Source organism: Scardinius erythrophthalmus, assembly GCF_964197995.2.
Source record: "Scardinius erythrophthalmus genome assembly, chromosome: 13".
NCBI classification, from domain to species: Eukaryota; Metazoa; Chordata; class Actinopteri; order Cypriniformes; family Leuciscidae; genus Scardinius; species Scardinius erythrophthalmus.
The window spans coordinates 19,951,498-19,973,207 of record NC_138233.1 but is presented as its reverse complement, the minus strand read 5'-3'; the positions used below and the strand labels follow the sequence as shown (position 1 = coordinate 19,973,207).

General features: G+C 37.7%; 1 protein-coding gene across 2 annotated transcripts in view; it reads right to left on the bottom strand.

The window, feature by feature from the left end:
• fgf13a (fibroblast growth factor 13a) overlaps positions 1-21,710 on the bottom strand; it is a 125,015-nt gene that overhangs the window by 102,376 nt on the left and 929 nt on the right. The window contains exon 3 of one of the 2 annotated variants that reach the window (XM_081383590.1): positions 21,213-21,393. In XM_081383590.1, coding sequence (XP_081239716.1) covers positions 21,213-21,261 — 49 coding nt within the window. In that variant the 5' untranslated portion in view covers positions 21,262-21,393. Of the gene's footprint in view, positions 1-21,212; positions 21,394-21,710 lie in introns of those variants that run through there. The other variant, XM_081383592.1, reaches the window with a different exon arrangement.

Genomic DNA, 21,710 nt, shown 5'->3' with positions numbered 1-21,710 from the left:
TTACCACTATCTTGTTTTTTCTTATCCTCCTCTTCCTTTCTCTTCATTATTTTCTGGCTTCCTGAAGCATAATTCCGCTTCATGATGACTGCCGAGGAGTTTTTGTATTTTGCCGGCAGCAGAGATCACGTGATTGGCTGGCTGCTGTCAGCGACTGCTGAGGGGGGCCCCCTTGAGGGGGATCCCGATAACAGTGTCATTGCACTTTACTGCATTGACTATCAAAGGGGCGCTCACACAGTTTGTCATTGCATTTTATTCTTAACCAGTCGTTGTCTTGGGGCCCCAGGCCAGCTCGGGGCCCCAAGCAATTGCTTGGTTTGCCTGCCTTGTCGCGACGGGCCTGTGCAGCAGTGTGAAGGTGCAACAGGTCATTAACATGTGGAAGTGGTTGGAGATAATGCGTTGCAAAAGACAAACAACTTACTTATAGCTTTAGCAGCCTTTAACGCCATCTCTGAATAGTGCAGAAATGCTTTTTAATATATAATAACAGCAAACCTGTAATTAACGCCTGCTCAAATTTCAGTACTCACTTATTCTTTAGGAACAAATAATTAAACTCTACAAATAGTTAAAAGACTTGTGGTCACTACTGTTAAGCCATCATGAGACAGATTATCAGGACTATCGGACTAACCAGGCATTTAAACAGTGTGTGCAAATTACTAGATGGATAAATGGAAGGAGATCTAAAACAGTAACAAGCATTTCATGCATTATAGTAAACAAAGTGTTAAAAGCTGAAACCTATTCAAGGAAATGCCAAAGAAAGTCACTACCAAAGAGGTTTCTCTTTCATATTTCCTAGTTTATTTAGTTAAATTGTCATTTGAGTATCAACTTTGTCTCAGATGTCCCTCAAAAAATTCATTGAGAAACAAATTAGAAAAATGTTGTTGACATACAATAAGCGAAAAATTTGAAGAGCACACACAAACACTGGTGTAGCATCAGTAAGATGATTTTTTTAAAATAAATTAATAATTTTATTCTGAAAGTATGCATTAAATTAATCAAAAGTGATAGTAAAGATGTGTAGTAATCTAATCAAAGGAACCCTAAAAATATTAAGCAGCACAACTGTTGTCAACATTGATCAGAAATGTTTCTTGAGCTGCAAACCAACATATTAGAATGATTTCAGAAGGATCATGTGACAATTACATTTTTAATTGTAATAATATTTCACAATATTACTGTTTTTACTCTATCGTCATCAAATATATGCAGCCATGCAAGAGTTTGAGGTTTATTAATATAATGTGCTATGACATACACACACAAAAAAACAAGCTCAGATCGGATGCTGTTGCTGTGAAGGAAGTTGAGAGAGAAGCAAAGAGAGACACATCCACGCCACATGCAGTCTGAACTGCTGTCACGTCCTCTGTTTACAGGCACGCATACAGGAGGAGCAAGATGTTTTGAAACAGAAACATGAAGATGTGAGCTGCATGCTATCACTCGTTTCGCCCTCTCTCACTCTCACACGTGGCGTGCTGCGGTGCGGTGCTCTCAGAGCCTGAAGTTTCATTGAATGCAGTGAGCAGCCAGCGTGTGGAAAGTCATCAGTTTCTTTGTAGGCTGGAAAAATTACCTTTCCTACACATTCGTGTACCCCACCTCAGCCTCTGAATAAATCATAAGTCCCTTGTCTCAGCATAAGTGATCCTGTATTGCTTCACTACATCTACATGTCAAACGTTGACGTTCAAGAGAAGCTTAGGTCCTTTTCTCAAGCTCAGCAGAAAGCTCAACATAATTATGTGGAGAACGTGCTAGAATAGCATCGTGTCAGGGCGATTAGTGTAGCGTCCGGTGTGCTGATATAGGTCAGGTCACCTGGCGCCGGTGTGTAGGCAGCGTAGTAAGCCAGAGGCTAAAGAAAAGCTTGAAACTGTAATAAATATAGGAGAGGGCTGTCGGGGGCCAAAGAGTGTTACTCTTTCTGTGTGCCAGGACAGGATGAGAACATAGAGATAGGGTACAGGAGAGCAGCAGGACAGGATGGCAGAAGGGCCATCTGTCTCTTGAGCAAAGCAAACACCGCTCTGAACTACATGCGCCATGATCAGACTCTTAAACCAGATTTAGAGCTCTTCTGTTGAGCTAGTTCAATAACGACACAGCAGAATGGTGCAATATAGCAATGCCATTATTTCTGCAATCACAGATGCTGTTTTCAGCATTCTTAAATTAAGCAATATTTATTGATGGTCAATTTCTATATAATTGCCTATACCATTTCTGTGCAAATCTGTGGAATACATTAAAACAAAATAAAAGGAGTTAAATGCAGCTCAGAAGTACTGCTGTCTTACTTGTAGCTAAAAGCATAATCAAATTAGCTGAAATGTTTAATAAACATGCAAGGATCACCCTTTTGTCATGCACATGATTCACACACAAGTATTTAAACCAGTGGATCTTAACCAGGGGACTGGGATCCAATAGGTCATGCAAATTAATAACATTTTTCAACTCCATGGCCATTCTTACAAATAATACATTTTATTGTGAAAAAAAAAAAAATCTAGTTCAAGTTCAAGTTCAAGTCGGTAAACATATTTGACAAATATTCTTTAAACATTTTTGTCATTATTCTTTATCAATTCATTCACCATCAGCTTGAAAATCATGGAGCCTTTGAATATTGTTGTGGACAATGGGGGTCCTTGGTTGAGAACCACTTATTTGAACTGTACATGAAACGAGTGATGCGCGGTGACAAAACTACATTGCTTAGATAGGATACAGGCTCCAATTATAATCAATGAAACCGTACACAATCCATGAATGTAAACACATGAACATAACTGTGATGTTTTCAATGCATTATAAGTGTATCAATGCCCTGAATAAGGAATCGGTACATGTTATTGGAGCATGTTATGGGCACCATGAGGAAAACATGCATTTTTCTGTAAAGTGGTAGGTTTAGGGTTAGGGGATTGAATATACAGTTTGTAGAGTAGAAAAATCATTATGTCTATGGAAAGTCCCCATAAAACATGAAAACACAACGTGTGTGTGTGTGTGTGTGTGTGTGTGTGTGTGTGTGTGTGTGTGTGTGTGTGTGTGTGTGTGTGTGTGTGTGTGTGTGTGTGTGTGTGTGTGTGTGTGTGTGTCTGTGGTGTGGCCCCTCACATAAGCTTTCTTTTCTCTGAAGGGAGGCACCAATCATTAAACTCCAAAAAGAGATCCACCAACACCGTCCTTCTAAATACAGAGCACTGGCATAAACAACACTTTTTACAGCATTCGGTGCCAAATTATTGTCTTTATATAGCATGTGCTGGATCTTTTAACAAGAACACAACATGGCAGACAAGAGGAAAAAAGTGCAAGACTGCATTATTGCTAAAAGAGGTGCTAATGGAGATAAACCAAGGAGGCATGAAAGGGAATTGGGCATTCTGGTTTTGGATTAAAGCTGCACTATTTTATTGCATATCACATTATGTACAAATTTGCATCAATGCCTCCACCTTGACAACATGTAAGCATCTGTGGTAGACCGATCTAAAGCAGATATGTGCAAAGCAGGTATCTTGCCTGTGGATTCATCAGGAATCATCCCACACCCTCTAGGACGAGACAGGAATGAGAATAGAGAGGGACAGAGATACTGAACATAGCAAAGGCTCAATTATGTGAATGCCTGGAAGGTTAACACATTGCTATGTGAAGCTTCATTGCTTTTGTGACCTCAGCTGTCTAAATGTCTTGTACTCTGTGTATACACATAAGTGAATCCAATGATGTTTTCACTAAACATCTTTACACACTCTCCTAACTAAAGACTTGTTCACACTGCCTCGTTGAACACCAACAAATTTCACTGGCTGTTGTGTTTTGTTGGATCAGTGTGTTAACACTGTTGTTTTGAGCCAGTCACTTGAGCCATGAATGCCATGTGACTAATCATTTTGGAGCTGCAAGAAAATGGTCATGGTTGGCTACTTAACCGATAACAGCACAAGAACATGTACAGTCCCAAACCTTTCACTATAGCGACTATCCTGAGCTGTGACGGCAAAGGGCAAAATAGCCAGGGAAAAATAAAAATCCATTTCATAAACTGCCATAATTTGTAGCGACCTGGCACCAAACCTTGATCCCTTGGTTGGGACCGTGAACCAGCCTTAAAGGGACAGTCAAACTAAAAATGTAAGTTCTGTCATTATTGAATCAGCCTCATGTCGTTCCGAACCCACACTTTCTCCTGCGGAACACAAAAGAGGATATTTTGAAAAATGTAATATAGTGCAAGTCAGAGGAGTCCAATGTAGTTTTGGAACCCACTGACTTTCATTGTATTTACAAAAAAAGTTTAAACGTTATGAGGTTGAGTAAATGATGACAAAATTTTTATTTTTGATTGAACTATCCCTTTAATAGAGAAGGACAGACAAGAAGGCACACTGCTAGAATGCTGCCAGACACTGCTTTTAGACATCTGCGACATTCAGCTGATAGTCCAGAAGGATGGAGGTAATGGATTATATAAAATACATAAACAAAGACATACTCAGTTTGCTGAAGGAAATGCAGTTTTGTTTGCTGACAAAACTGCAGACACATCTTCTCACTCTACTAGGGCAGTCAGTGACATGATAATGCACTGAAGTGCTTTCATTTTGTCAGGAACATCTGAACTAGACTTTCTGACTCTCAGTGGTATCTGTCCATCCAATTTCCTCATACATTCAGTAATGCCAAGTGCACATTACAAGACTAAAGCTCACCAGCCTGTGCATATTTAAAGACGCAGTTTCATGTTTTGTCATGTCTGGGTGCACAACTAACTGCAAAACATACTGTATGCATCAATTACATGACAAGATCATCAAAAAACAAGACAACACTTAAAGAGCAAAATAAGTTGAAAGTTTTTGGAAGTAAAAACTATGAATTGACATAGGTTATAATTTAAGGTGAGGGCCCTGCGTGAACTTTTTATTTTTGACATGATTTTTTTTTTAAATATTCTTTTCTCATTTTTGTTATCAGTAATGTAAATAAGTGTTTTGTTACATTTTCTGTTATTTAGTGTAATTTTAGAGTCGTTATGATGAAGTGACAAAACAATGGCGGAGAATTTGGTGTCAAAGGGTCCAACAGATTCTGAGCGTCATTGACAAATATCTCAAATATAAAAAGTGCGGTCAGTAGCAGATGCTCCCTCTACACAGACAGAATATGTGTAATCGCGTGCGTAAAGTATGTGTAAAGTGTACAAGTCGAAAGTGAAAGCGAAAAGCAAGCGTAGCACCTGGTGTTGTGAAATTTATTATCCGGTGGGGTGGGAAAATTTCCTCACTGTGACATCCCTAGTGGTTATCAGTACATTTTAAAGGTGAAAAGCAGATTTTGGTAGGACAAGTAGATTTGTATATTTACATTATATCACTTGATGAAATATACAGTTATAAGTTGTAAAATATAGAGGCAACAATACGCCACTCCGTAATACCGAAACATTGACAATATAATTTTATATTGAATTAATAATTTTCTGTGAATTTCTGGCAACCACAGCTGCCTTTTTTAACCATAAATTTAACTGTATTTTTAACAGTGTAGAAGAGCTGTGACGGTCAGTAAATACCCAGTGACAGAGACTGAAGCAACTGATTTCATTAAGTCCATTTGCTTGTAATGAAGTGCAGCATTTTAAAGGCTGACAGGCGTGTGCTATAAGCCAAGCACACAGTACAAGACTGACGCTTGTTGCTCTTTGATGTTTTGAGTCTGCGAAGAAGTCTGTGACAAGAAGACCCAGAATGTTGCCAACCTGCAGCCATTGCAGATGCTCTTCTAATGTGCACACTTGTCAAACACACTGAGGCTAGTTGCAGGCTCTATGGTCATTTTCACTCAGGTTTACTATTCTGGATTCCTTTTCTCATTTCAAGCATAAAATGTATTAAATTAGATTTATGCTTAAAATAAGACTTACAATATCCATACATTTTACATTGGTACAGTAAAATTACATAGGTTGCATCAGAAAGCTTAGGCAGTGGACTTGTAGCATCCATACCTTATCGGGCAGTGACTTTGCAGTGTTCGCCTTTGAAGGCACCTCCCAAAACTGATTTCGGATGGACTTCTGAGGGAGCATACATTTTTAATGATCTACAACAATATAGAGAGATCTTTGGTGATAACCAAGCAATATTTAATTACTACAATACTAATTTAACTATAAATTAAATAAAAAAGTGGGGGGAAAAACGCACATTTATACACAAACTGAACACCAAACACAACTTTCAGGCAACATTTGTATTTTTAGCTCAATGTCAAGGAAATGAGCGCACAGGATTGTGGGATATCACAAGCACGGAGGATACATCTATGCTGCCTTCAAAAATCAATCATGATGTGACACGATCATTGGATTCGGACGTGCCTAGTTGCCTTACTACTTCACTATGCTGTCTGTTTCTTCTGTTCAATTTATAGTGATTCATTCAAATCTACATGCACACTACTGATTATTTGCTTGTGCAGTTGAGGTGTAGTAATAAGACTGTTAAAGCTGACAGACATTCAGCACTGCTCAGTGCAGTGACAGACGTGAACTACATCATCCCATGAAGCTTTGATCCATAAAAACATCTCTATTGCTAAAAATGATGCCTGACTTAGAAGCAAAGGGTATAAAAAGTCACTAATTATAGGATACTTTTTTCAAGCTTCTTTAAAATCATGGCTAAAATGAGGTATGCATTTATATTCTGTGAGAAACCAAAAGATTAGAAGCAATATTTGATGCTGGGCTGACAAAAGAAATAACCAACAATGGTAGGTAAACTTCACACAAAGCTAATGTACGGCATCAGAAGACTTGGATGGACAGATCCCATTTCCATTCACTTTTTCATTGTTTGGAAAATAGCATCCAAGACATTCTTCAAAACATACAGGGGTGAATACATTTTAAAATATTTTTCTTTTTTGTGTGAACTACTGCTTTAGACATCTATCCTTTTCTCTCCTCATGTTACAGTGCAAGACAGTTGAGAGACTATGTGACTGTTTGCTCACCACTTATTTCTGATTTGTTGTCTTGGCTGTCTTCTAATGTAAATTATTCCTTCCCATGTGTGTATGCTCCTCCTAACGTTGAAGCGCATACACACACACACACACACACACACACACACACACACACACCTCATAATCGGCACTCCAGAGTGTGTGAAACTGTGTGCTTCAGAGAACAAGAGCGAAGCTATTTTTAGCAGCTGTCATCCTCACAACATTTTATTTCCATTCTTCTTCATAAGTCTATCATAGATAAGACTGAGCTTGGAGACACAGAAGTGGATGTCAGTGTACAAAAAACACTTTTGGTATATGTTTATCCAAAAACCTTAGTATCTACAACATTTTTCAGACATTTGAGAAACGATGTAAACAGCAACCCCCGAGCACTTGAGAGCTCATCACTCATCTAAATGTCATCACAGCACAATAACAAGGTAGATGGAGATTCATTGCATTCTCTTCAAATCTGGTGGACTCTAAATCACTCTGAGAGGAACTGAAATGCACTGAATGCACTTGGGTGAAATTCCCTAGTTTAACCTGAAATAAACTGCTGGAAAGAATTGCTTTGAGTCCAATGGCAAGTAAAAAGAAAAAAAAAGTGCTGACACAGCAATCAACCTAAAGAAGGATCCCTGGAATTAAATAATATTCATCTGATTTCAAGCCATGTGCCTGCTGAGGAATCCACCACTCTACAGGAAGAACTCTGTGTTTCAGCATCTGAATGCAACAACTATGTTGACCACGTGACCCCAGAGATCAATGTGGTCAATAGTGTTAATATTAGAGATGCAAAGAGCACAGTACATGCATTACGTGACACAAGACCAGCGAATCTCAACCTTAGACGGCAAAACCCACAGACCACTCAGTCATTTACAGACCATCTTCTGCATATTGCAAACAAAAAAGGCGAAAACTGGATGAAATTGCCAGTTCCAATCTAAATGCTAGGATTACATGCAACTTCTAAAGTTTTTAGCAGATTTTTGCAAATTGCATCACACTTCATACCGACATTTATAACTCCGCAGGTAACCAACTACTTGAAGCTACTGCTTTAAGAATTCAAGCTAGAAATTCAGCCAGGAAGAGCCAAGCATTTACCTCCACATAAGTGCTTAATTATGCTTGTCTTGAAGAGTTGCTGGAATTGGTGCCAGACACTAACAGTGCAAATTAGGTAATATTTGCTCTGGCCAGAATGGTGTCAAACTGTGGACAAATGGAGTCTTTATGAAGGCACTCATGCTTCTCTAATCTAGTGGTGGCGTTTCACAAAACCTAAGTTAGGCATAATTCCTTCTGGTCATACAACAAAGACATTTCCAAGTAATTATATTATATCTAAAGAAATTGTTTCAAAGCTGCAATTTCTGCCAAAGGCCAACTCAAGCAACAGAACTAATGAGCACCATCATGAGCTGTCATTTACCCTGTTTTGTCTGAATGCCAGGGTATGGCAACTGCCATATGCATACGCTGCCCCTGCTCTAATACTAAACAATTTGTAAAAAGAGGCACTGGGAGATTCAAAAAGCTCTTGTAATGAAAAGATGGCTGGATATCGAACAAATCCTCATCTATATATCAGAAACCATCCACATACTGCATTTATAAACTTGTGCAATAGTAAAATGTGCCTTATTTTGTGCCTGAGAGCCTGAATGCCCTAACCCAAGCCATTTTCAGGCTCAAAGAGGTACACCCTGCATATATCACAGATAACCTCCAGCTATTATTCTCCCTCCACTGACCCATAATGCACTTTTCAAGGGGCAGTCTGTATTGTCTCAAGCCCTGTTAGGCTTATTACCTCCCGGTTGTAATTTGGCCAGCTTTAATTTGATCATGATCAGACCAATGACTAATCCTCATCATAGTAAGAGCTACCAGTTAACATGTGACACATGCACACACACAGTCATAATCACAGCTATTTGCTTTAACAACCATCTTACTAAACTACTTAAATAGCAGAACTACTTTACACAGACTGGATGGGTGGCATTTTCTTCTCAGTCTTCATCTCTCACACTGTAACAAAAGGATAATTGTGTTGTTAAAGGTACGGGACCCCAGGTCACCTAATTAGTAGATGTGTGACCTTGGTTTGCTCTTCAGCCTTACATTGTCAACAATCGAGTAGTGGAAAAAAAGCAGCTGGACCTCAACGGCCAATGGGAATGACCAAAAGCACAGAGTTATTATTATGGACCTCTTTATTGAACTATTGCTTAGCAGACAGTTGTTGATTGTGAATCAACATGCACCAATGCTATATTTTCTAAATGTCATAATCATTTGTTAACAAACATGTATTCATTACTTCAATGAGCTCATTGTTTCTGCATTAAATGATTACATTGTTTAAATTAATACATTTTTAGCTAACTGTAACTTTGTATATGTACATTTCTGAAATACTTAACTTAGACAGTTACCCCTGATAACAGAACACTCTAATTTGTAATATGGACTCAAACACTTTTTGTAAAGCTGCTTTGAAATTATGTGTATTTTGAAAAACGCTTTACAAATAAACGTGAATTGAATTGAACAGTAAAATGACCATGGCAGCTGACAGCAGGGACAGAAGTGGAGGACTGTGTTGGTAGTTCCAACCCCCTGAGCCGAGAACTTAAAATTACCTTCTTGCCATGTCCATTACTGTCTTACCAGAGAGAACCAAAACAAGGCATTGTGAACCTCTACGTACTTGTTGCTTATGAATTGCAAAGACAGAGAGTAATTCCCTTAATTTGATAACACTGATATACTTGTCAATCACTGAGTGAGAAACTTGACCGCTAATTCACAAACAAGTTGTCTTCTGTAGGCTTTGCAGCAGAAAATTAAATCCCATTAAGTGGTGCCACGTTCAGGCCCGGGGGAAGTGTAATTAAACAAAACACAATATCCACAGCAGGCTCTGAGACAGAGCAGCCAGCTCAGGGCGTCATTGACACAGGTACATAAATCAACAAGCAGTGATGGTTTTAGGACTGAACCACTGCCACTATACTTGAAATGTCATGCGTGACTAAGGTAAAATATAAGTCAGTGCAGGTAACACGAATCACTGGAAATCAAGTAGCAAACAGCGTCACAGTAATTTGGCATTTGGTAGTGTTTCTGTAGCTGCAAGGTTTATCCTTGCTCTGGAGAGCAAAAATAAAACTAAACTGCAGGAGTCTAATGAAAGTTTCACTCTCTTACATATACCATGTCTAAGATGTATTATGAATTAACTGCATGACCTTCTCAGGAGCAGCTGAAGGCTGTCTGATGTCTAAGAACTCAAATATGTTTTCAACTAACAGCAATTACCACATTCTCCATTTCAGCCACAAGGTTTTGACTTGCTGAAAGAAACAGCTGAGATTCATGACAAAGCAATTAAGTACAACCCTGACACATGAACTCTTTGTGTGTCTACTGTACATAGTTTGTCTCAGACATGTTCACACAGAGTCCAAGTCTGAGCCTTTTGAAATGAGCCCAAATCAACTTTTAAAATCTCTTTTGTTTTCTATGTTACAGGTTAGATATAAAAAACCTTTCGCAAAACAAATCATTTTAAATATTTTTTAAAAATGTATTTTAAGAGATTTCCTTCATCATGATTACGGAAAATGCACTTTACATTGTGTTTGAACATATGTCAAGGTGTGTAAACAACCGCCCTATTATGGTAAAAATCCACCCACTCCTTTTTTTATAATCCCCATAAATCAGAAACAGTGATTCCAGTCATGGGCGGAGTTTTCTCCAATCCCCGCCCATGACTGGTGATGATCTCTGCCCTATTAGCATAGATCCTGAGTGAGCCACACACAGTCCACCATGTAGTCATTACAACTGTTCTGTTCTGGAGATAACTCCAGGTATCTAAGCCATTGTTGACGCAGTGGATGAATTTCATTTATGAATTTGTGAATTTATGAAATTCCGACTCCGGTTCGAACATATAAAGCTGAACTAGGAGTGAGCGATATACTGGTAGACATGATTAACCGGGAGAAAACTATCGTCCTTTCGCAGTTAAGCAGGCTCACATTGTTGTGCAATGCAGTCACGAAAGCATTTCCATGCGTTTTTAAGTATACTAGTTTAAAAACAAGTGATTTCAAACTGTTGAATCACAGTAAGCAGCAAAATTCAACTCATTTTGCTATACGCACATCCTGTCAGAGAGACCGTTTCTGAGCGTTTTCTGAGAGATGCGCGCACTTGAAGCCGCTGCTAATAAAGCGACTAATTGGGCTTGAACGGTTAAATACACATACTTATGCATCAGAGTGACTACGTCTTTGCAAGTAAACACAGTCATTTATCTCTTAAATCAACAAACAGTTGAGAAAAAAAAACAGCCAGCTAAAGTATATTGGATCCATGCATTGTGACAGCATCCAAATTTACCTACTGCAATTCTTAATCAAACAAAAAAGAGAAAATCTCTCACTGCTCTTCACTGAATCACTTAACTTTAATATGAATAAATGTATATTTAATTTACACAGTGAAGACTATGTAATGTTTTTTAAACATTTGATTTATACAGTGTGTGTAGTACTTATTATTTCTAGTGCTTAAAGTTTTTAGGTCTATTTCATTTGTGTCTTTATTCTATTGTAGTTTTGTTCTCCTATATGCTTGTAATTAGTTTCTTTGTTCTTCCTTCATCAGCAGTTGTTTTTTTTTTTACTTGGGCTTGTATTAGTTCTCTTGTGATATTGAAAATGGTGACAAGAATTATGACATTTCAATGGTATAAAAAATTGGTATAATAATAAACTAATATAAAGAAAAAATACCTATATTGTGATTTATATTGTTATCATGAAAATAAAATTACTCATAGCGTGATAGAAGATTTTGTTCATATTGCCCACCCATAGGCTGAACACCGGTATTGACCATTTCTGACATATTTGATGAGTGAGATTTTTGTTGTTGCCAGAGTATCCGAAGCACAAGCTGTAAAGGCACCGCCCTCTTCTGGAAAAGGGGCGGCAAGCAGCAGCTCATTTGCATTTAAAGATAAACACATGAAAACAGCATGTTTTTACTCCCACATTTGGGGCATGCTATAATAAATGATCAGTGGGGTATTTTGAGCTGAAACTTCAGACACATTTTTAAAATCGAACATATAAAAAAAATAAATTTTTTTGGGTGAACTACTCCTTTAAAGTAGTTGACCACCTGCAATTAGTAATTTTATCCCTTAAAACACAATGCAAATGGTTTTGTCTTGACTATGTTATTAAACAATTAACAATGTGTTGTTATAGTTACAAACCACGTTCCCATTCACCATCTCAGAGTCACACAGCTACCTTCTAAAAATCAGCCTCCTTAGAAATGAACATCATAGAAAGTCAGTGGGGAAAGACATAATTCATCATAACACTGTAATATACATCATATACATAATTCACCCGCTGTATTGCTATATGTACCTGATTTGAAGGTGTTCTTGAGCTCACTGTGGAAAAGCCTGCACGTTGACCGGATTGGTTACATGTTTGTGACGGTAGAAAACTGGGCCGGTTTGAGATTGTCTTTGGTACACTGCAGTTTTAAGGAAAAAAATCCTCAGCAATGGTGTTGACTGATGAATTTGCACATGGTTTGTCTTAAAGCATATTAAGACACCACACAGACATATAAACAACATTAAAAACTTGATTTTCAGGACAGGCGGTCTTTAAGTGCAACTTGGTAACCTAGGTCTGAGCAGATTAGTTGTGTCCAAATTCAGAGGCTGCATCCTTTCAAAGGACGCAAACTTCAAAGGCCATGCCTTCGAAGCCCGCAAAGGTCAGAGCGAGCAATGTTAAATGGGACATCTAGCCTAAGGACAATATTTCTTGTCACATAGCAACTGAGAGTCATGTTTGTATTGGACTTTTTTGAAAGTTATATTCAACTGTCTGAAAACAAATAAGGGTTCACAACTTGTCTAAATATGTTCACCTAGGTCCTTCTCGGTACATAATAAAGAGTATAAACTATATAAAATAGCATTTTAAATTTAATTTCTCAGGATGACGAGAGTGAGGCAAGATGACTGACAAGACGATGGCGGAAGATTTGGTTTCAAAGCGAAATGTAAATACGCCTATTTGGCAATATTTTGGATTTAAACCCAATGCTAATAGGGAACCTGCAAATATTAATGAGGAAATCTGTAAACTTTGCCTGATGAAGGTGGCAGTATCCGGAGGTAACAGTTCTATTTTACACACACCTTCAAGCAAACAATAAGAATGAGGCTGTCGTGCTAATTCTTTTAGTTAATAAAGCCATCTTATTAGTTTTGTTAATAAAAGTTCTATGTTTATAAGCAAGTTTGTCATTGTACTGTTTTGTTGCTGTGTTTTTCATAAAGAATAATAATGAACCCACTGTTCAAGCAATTGCCATTTTTATATATAAATTTTATTTTTACATTTGTATCTATAAGATATTCAAGTAAATTGAAACCCAATACTTACTACTAAGAAAGTATAAGCAATTTTTCTAAAAAGAATCCTGTCATCACCGGCATACAATGAATTCTGGGGAAAGGTAGGCTGCGAAAGATTCATCCGTTGTATCCTTCAATGCTCAGGATAAAACAAACAGCCTTTGAATGCGGCCTTCGATGGATGCAGCCTCTGAATTAGGACCCAGCAATTGACAATAGTTTGTGGTTGAATCTTGTTCCAAACATTCCATGATGTTACAGTTACTGTCCTCTAAACTGCCCTACTGTACTTCAAAACTTAGATGGCAACATAAAAAGTGCCTTTGTATATAAATGACACAAAAGCGGCTTATCTTTATATCAACAAATGGCATGAAAATGCATTTCTAAATCTCAAACAATTCCATTCAGACCTGTAATCCAAAATCCTGAATTGTCACGTAATCCCACACCTACAAAAAAATATGTCCCTGAATCCAGCCATTAGTGTAATGAAAGAACCCAACAAATAATACAGATAACTAGATCAGTAAAACATGATTATTTCAGAGATTATGACTCAGCTGAAAATAATACCCGATACACTGTTCTCTAAGAAATCTACAACACACTAGATACAGATAGGAAAATAATCAAATACATAATTGCTGAATATCCTGACAATTAAATGCTTTGTTATAACTAAATGGAGGAACTCGAAGAGGAACGCTAAGAGGTTGAATATTCCGATTTAAAGGATGTGCAGCAGTGGCCTACATGCACAACACAGAAAGACTGATTGGGTTTTAATCCCCATAAATGCATTGCTGCATAAATCCCATTACAACCATCACTAGGCCACTGCTGTCATCAGTCATTATATGAAAACCCCAGCACAATAGACCATTTAAGGTCACTCACTCTCTTTCTCTCTGCCATTTCTTTCACATCAATAATTTTTTCCTCTTAAATTTGAACTTTTTTGTGAACTCAGCATCGGCAAAAGAGAAATGTACAGCAACCACAGATTATGTTTGTATTATATGATGTTAACAGTATATCACAATAAAATGGATAGAATGTAATAATAATTGGACTTGCCATTATATCCTTGAAAGCGCAGACTTATAAAATCCTGTGTGCCCTTTACTTCCAGAAGGAATACAGCCAATCAGATAAGTCCTTGCCAGATCAAAAAGCATTGTCCAGTTCTGTGAGCAATATATGCATCAGTGGGCCAACGAGATTGTGGGCCTACGCGCTGAGGCTGAGACTGGGAACAGTGAACAGACCATCTGATCTGAGCAATGTGACCTATAATTTATAAATTGCCATCTGAAGCAAAGCTGTTTCCACAGGAACTAAGAGTGTAGCTCAGACCTCCAGTCCCTTCAGCTCTCTGGATTACTGCTCCACTCATATCACCACAAGTATTTGAAGAGTTTAAGGTCAAAGCATTTAATTAAGATGCTCACCTGTCAACTTTGTGCTCTACTATGTTTGAAGGTGACATAACCATGATTTGCATGAATATTAATTCCAGCATGAATATGCATTCCACTATGAGAAAAAAAAAAAAAAAAAGTAAACCATAATGCTGGGTTCAGGCAAATTGCCAAAGCAAGGAGAGGCACTTGAAATTTCATGACTGTTCTCCAAAACAAACAAAAACAAGATTTGCATTATTCTCTTCTTTCTTTTCAGGCATGTTTTGAGGCTGCTGTTATGACAAGCGGTGGGGTCTTTTGAGGAGCTGGAGATTAAGCTAAAGCGAGAAACGGCCGGCCAATCAGAGAGCACTAATCGTGCTACTTTCACCAGCACGGCCATCATTTACGAGGTGGAGGGAACAGCTATATAGACAGGCCCGGGACATTCCGAAACATTTCAGAGAGCAAGGAGGCAATGCAGAGTGACAGCTCTCTAATGCAGATGGAGTCTTGCTCTAGGGCTGCATGTTGAGATTTCTGTCAGCGCTGAGGAAGCTGTAGACTACAATGTGTAGCACTGTCCTGAATCACACTACCCTTACACAGAATTTGCAAAACACTTACTATACAAACATTAGACACTTTCAAAATGATTACGATTCGTGCAACATAATTTGCTACCTAAATTAAATACTTAAATGTTCTGTATGTAACTTTTTCACTAAAGTATAAAAATACCATAATACTTTTGCAGATATTTAGGAAACATGCTGAGTTCACATACTCCTTTCTCTGAAAAACACTTCTACAGCCAGTTATTTTACTTTGACATGTGAGTTCCGTGTTGGAATGTCTGTTTTTGTTTTGGTCTATGTGATCTCGCCCACTGCAAGTTCACCCAATAGTATTTCGACACCCTGGGATGCCAGTTGGCAGGAAACACAGCGTATTGCAGCCAGCAAACAAACTGGGTCAGAGATTGCAGATTCTAACTAACCTAAAACGCTTCAGCATCAATCTAAAAATCTCTATGAACGAGAGCATATTAAAACGTGGATAAATCAATTTAAAGTGTATTTACTCCTTGGCTTTCATTGTCAATTGCGCTCATTCCTGTTGCGTGTCCTCAAACTGGCAACCCCACGTGAGCGTCGAGTCTGAGAGGAGGAAGGGGCGGGGGAAACAATGATCTCCAAAATTTGGAATTTGGACAGCAGCACCAATTTCGACCACTAGCTGTCATTCTTACAGACTGCACCTTTAATATAACAACACTGGGTCATTTTGTGATAATGGAGAGTTTGTGCTTGTATTGTTCCACACTAGTAAGCGGTAAAATGTGGAAACAAACTACCTTTGCTGATGGAGAAAGTTTGGGGTTAGTAAGATATTAAGAAAAAAAAAAAAAGAAAAGAAAAGAAAAGAAACTTTATCACAGTTTCCATAACAATTTTAAAGGGGTGGTATAATGCCATTTTCTAATGTGAAATAAGTCTTTGATGTCCCCAGATTGTGTATGTGAAGTTTTAGCTCAAAATACCCCACAGATATTTTTATATAGCAAGTTAAAATTGTCAATTTTTGAGGGCGAGCAAAAACGCACCGTTTTGTGTCTGGCCCTTTAAATGCAAATGAGCTGCTGCTCCCGGCACAGAGGGCGGAGCTACAACAGCTTGCACTCACAGACATGCACTGAAAATTTCACAAACTTTTAGCCTTTTATGTTCAAACCGGAGTCAGACAATGATGGAGAGACCCAAGAAGAAGTGACAACATGTAGACAGCATTTCTGAATGATTAGTAGTGTAGTTATCTTATAGTCATTGATTCGCATATTCTGTCTTGACAATCTATAAATCGTGTTCCGGGGGTGGGGTTTATGTAAATTTTAGGGTTGGTGATGTCATTAACCCGGGAGGAATGTTGTGTAGTCCCTACCAGCCGTTTGTTGTAGACCTTAAAAAGTGATTTCTTTAAAAGCAAATATTTCCCTTTGCTTTGAACTTTGAGCATTGTAACTTTGCAGATGTTGTTTATGCTCAAACAGCAACATTACACACTAACTAAAGTTAAAAAAGTGAAATCATAATCGACCACCCCATTAAGCATTAAGCAGCACAACTGATTTCAACATAATATTTAAATTTTAGACATAATAAGAAATGTTTCTTTAGCAGAGATTTCTGAAGGATCATGTGACACGGAAGACTGGAGTAATGGCTGGTGAAAATTCTGCTTTGCCATGACAGGAATAATAAAAATAATAATAATAATAATAATAATAAATAAAAGTTAACAGAAAGCAGTTATCACAGGCACAATATTATTGTTTTATAGTATTTTTTATCAAATAAATGCAGCCTTGGTGAGAATAAGAGCCTTCTATTAAAGACATTTAAAACTCCTACCGACCCCAAACTTTTGAGCAGTAGATATTAGTCTGTTGTACTGAATATCATATTAATATTCAGGGACGTCACTAGGATTGAAAGATAGGGGGGCTTAGCCCCCAGGGTATTTGTAACTTGCATTATAGAAAATCTTACAGTGAATTTGAGTAGAAAACAGCTATGTACTGTATATGTTTAGCTGTATTTGTCTCTTCAACCCCGTTACCATCTTCAACCCTGTTACCCTCAACCCCGTCACACCTACGTTTTTATTCATTTTTTTTTAAGTTTATGAATAAGTAATTTAATGTTTGTTGAACTTAGTCAGAAATGTTCAGAGCAATCATAAGAATACAATTTCTGGTAAGCTACGCTTTTTTATTATTTCAATTCAATTAAATTATTGTATTTTGATTTAATATTGACTCATTTGGATAAATATTAGGTAGGCTACACACAAGGTAGGTGTTCATTTTTCTCAAGAAAAAAAACCTAATGCTGTAAACATACAGAGAGCCCTATCAGCTGGCTGTATTATTTAAGGTTAAAAATAACTCAAATTAAATATAATGCGGTTTTTTTATATAATAACAACTTTATTTAATGATATAATTAAAAATATAATAAATATGTAATATAGAACACATATTTAGCAAAATACTCTCTATTGCTCTTTTTTCTTGCCAACTACGTGCTGTAGCCTATTATGGTCATTAAATGGCTTTCCTGAGGTAAATGTGACATAATTGTTCTCCAGCTATGTTATTGACCTCTTCACGCTGACAAAAAACACTGATTGATCTATATTATGTATGAGGAATATACATTTCGGTAAATTGTAGCCTACTACTGTATCTTTCAACAGTGTTCGTGTCTTTTTACTATTAGCTAGTAGTAGAAATGATCGGTTCACGTGCGCTAAGGATCTGTCACATAACATTTACAAACCCCAAAACGGTATTTATTGTTTGAATTTCGTAATAAAATTGACAGAATCTGAGAGTTGAGATTCTTTTATATCATACAGTAACCTGCTCTGTCTAGTCTGTTGGTCTCCGTGTCCTCATTTCGCGATTTTTCTGTGTGTGAGAAAATAGATGTGTGGCGTGACAGCGTGTGAAAAGTGTCAATTGCGTGTGTCTCACGGTGAATGCGTGAGAGTTGGCAGCTCTGTTACGACTCTTTGCACTGTCCAACTTCCGACTTTTCGGCTATTTTTTTGTAGCTGGATATATATAATTTGTTGCGTCTAAATATGAATGAGGATACGGTTATTGATAAATCGAATTGTTATTGTTGTTCTTATTATAATTTAGGGGGGCTTAGGAACATTTTGGAGTAGCTTCAGCCCCCCTAAAATAGGCCTAACGACGTCCCTGTTAATATTCAACACAACAGCACTCTTGCTTTTGTGAAATGACTTAAATTATGTAATACTTTATTTCTGGAACTTAAAGCATTTTTGCATTTGAGTGTCAAAATATGTTTCCCCTCACTTTGTGGGAGGCAACATCCAAACAACAAGTTCAAAGTCTGCTGCTTAAAGCTACTGGCAGCATTTAACCTACTGAAACACGGAACTGTACAAAACATCCCTTTATACACGAGACATTCAGCTATTTAATTTACTTAGGTCCAGCAGGTCAGTGAATTTGGATGCTGCAGCAGTCGGGGTGCCGCTATGCCAAGAAGATTAGAGCAGGTGTCAGAGCGGGGCACAAAAAATCATCTTCTGCTGCTTTGTGATTAATGAAGCCTCTCTAAATTATGCTCTGGATGCCTATTGATCTGGCACAGCATCTGACCTGGAGATGAATTCATCTGCAAGAAAATATGAAAGACTCGCAAGCCCTAGTCAGCCAGTCCAGAGCCTGTGGCATTCATCCTCCGGCTAATTAGCCTGTTCCCTTGAGCATTCAGCACCGTTGCCCTAAATTACAGTGCAAGGGTAGACTGATATTTATCAAGCCCTAAATAAGACATATACGGTTAAAAAAAAATCATAATGGTGTAAATGTTTCGAGCATATAGCTGACATTGTTAAGTTTGAGTTTTTGCCTCTTTTATTATATAGAGAGATATTGACGAAAAATAAGAGAAAGAGAGAGAGAGAGAGAAGGGACGCGCATTTCAAGCCAGATTCAAACTTGCATCGCTAACATGATCATCACCACAACTCCAATGTGTCAAAAGCTTGCGCACTGTCGCTACACCATGGCACTTTTCCAATAGCCATGCCAACATATTTTTGCGATTTATTTTTGCGAATTAACGACCAAGATTTAAATGAACTGGTTTTAATTCAAGATTATCAGTTTATGTGACTGAATCAACCTGACATAATTTGGCAACACCAGCCAAAAGCATTTTTTATGGGTAAGTAGAAATAACCTTTAATGCAACAACTGCCCACATCTATTTTTACTGTGAATTTGCTAACCACACAAAGTGTGAATGTATTCACATAGTTTCCTTTGAAAACAAAAATGATCTCAATGGCAACACTGCCCATGCTGTTGCAGAGTGCAGAAAACAAAAACAAAAACTTTCACACATTAAATTCCGGGTAACTAACAAATGGGTGGTGACAATCCCCAAATTAATGGAATCCTGAAAGTTTTAATGATGTATAGCCACTGCAATGTGTTTCATAATAGCTCAAAACAAATAAGATGATAGCCAGCATGCTGAGCAAATGAGTCATGTACAATGCTATGACGAATTCTGCCTAAAACAAAAACAAAAACTAACTCCTGTCGGTTTTCAACAAAGTCTGCTGTACATTTACTATAAACACTTATAATAACAAAATACATGAAGATATGCTAATATTTTCATAACATACTGCCAAGATAGCTGTCTATCTGTCCATTTTTTCTCTACATAAAGAGGGGAATGGATATATTTCTCTTTTCCTCGTAAATAAATAAATATACAATGTTAATAAACACAAACTTATAAACAATATTTTCCATTAAAATATAAAGCTAATCACTCATCTTTACTTCTGTACTTCTGTTGATCTACTCAAAGATCTATGAGACGGAAAGTATACAAAACGTTTTATTAGGACAAAGTAAGATAGATTCGATTTTGTTAAATATCTTCTAAAGTTGCTTGCTATCCAAGTTTGTGTTTTTTAGGCTATTTAACTGTGGGTTTTCTTCAGTCGGAACAAAGGACCACAGCACATTCATGTCGTTGTAAACTGAACTGAAACCCATTGGCAGACATGCAGTGCACATTTAACGCGCGGAGGTTTCTTTGGCAACCCTGTAGCCCCTTTGTCTCCATGGCAATGGCTGGCTGGCCAGTTTACATCCAGCTAAAGCGCGGCTGTTCCAGAATCCAGAGACATGCAGAAGCTCCGTTTTACGCAATAGGTCATTTGCGCAGTAGCTACCCAAACAAACGATTAAGCGTCATCACACAGCGCAGACCGCTGCAAATGTGATAAATAGCTTATTTGAATAGTTACTGAGACCTATACCGTAAGTGCAAAGAAGAAAACATAAAAGGGACTTTTAACAGAACAAGCATGGTTTTTATTGCAGGCTTCGTTAAAGCGACAGCCCATTAATTCATCTCTAGAACAGACTGAATAAGATGCTGATTTTCAGTCTTTATCAGATAGCAGGTTTTCCTACTCGGCGGAACAGCTAATCATTCATTACTTGCGTAATATTGTGGATATATTCTCATAAACGTTTGTCCTAGACCAACGTTTGACATGTATTTTGGCCAATTTCCATTACTGCTTTTATGTTTTCACAATTAAGCAACAATGCAACGAGTGGGAGATGAATGAGCTCACGGTCGCTTTAAACCTGTGATGCACGGTGAGGAATCGAGACGTTTTAAGACTCTTCTTACCCTTTGAAGCATCCTTTTCTTCTTTAGACTTAGCCACTTTTCCGCTCATAGATCCCAGTTTGTATGTATAGATCCCGATTTAGACTAAAATCCGAAATCCTTCAGTCGTGTATACCCACTGTCGCTTTAGAAAATCCTTGGCCAATCCAAAACAAAGGTACCAGGTGAGGAGATAAGAGCTCTGTAAGAAACGCATTATAAATAAACAAAAGTATTATTATTTTGTTGTTGTTGTAAAACATCAGAGAGAAAGTGATGGTTCTCGTACCTTCTATTGACATTTATCAACAGCCGTCAATGCAGTTAAACATAAAGACAAGTCGAGTTTACAAAGCGCGTGGATAGTAACAAGTCCGCCAATGTCACAATCAAACGCAGACCTTCACGTAGTGCTCTTTGTTATCAACAAGGTTATCTCACCTTATCTCTTCCACGTTGTCTCCTACATTAATGCACATTGATATAGAAAAACGGCTCCCGCATGAAGCTCGAGGTGGT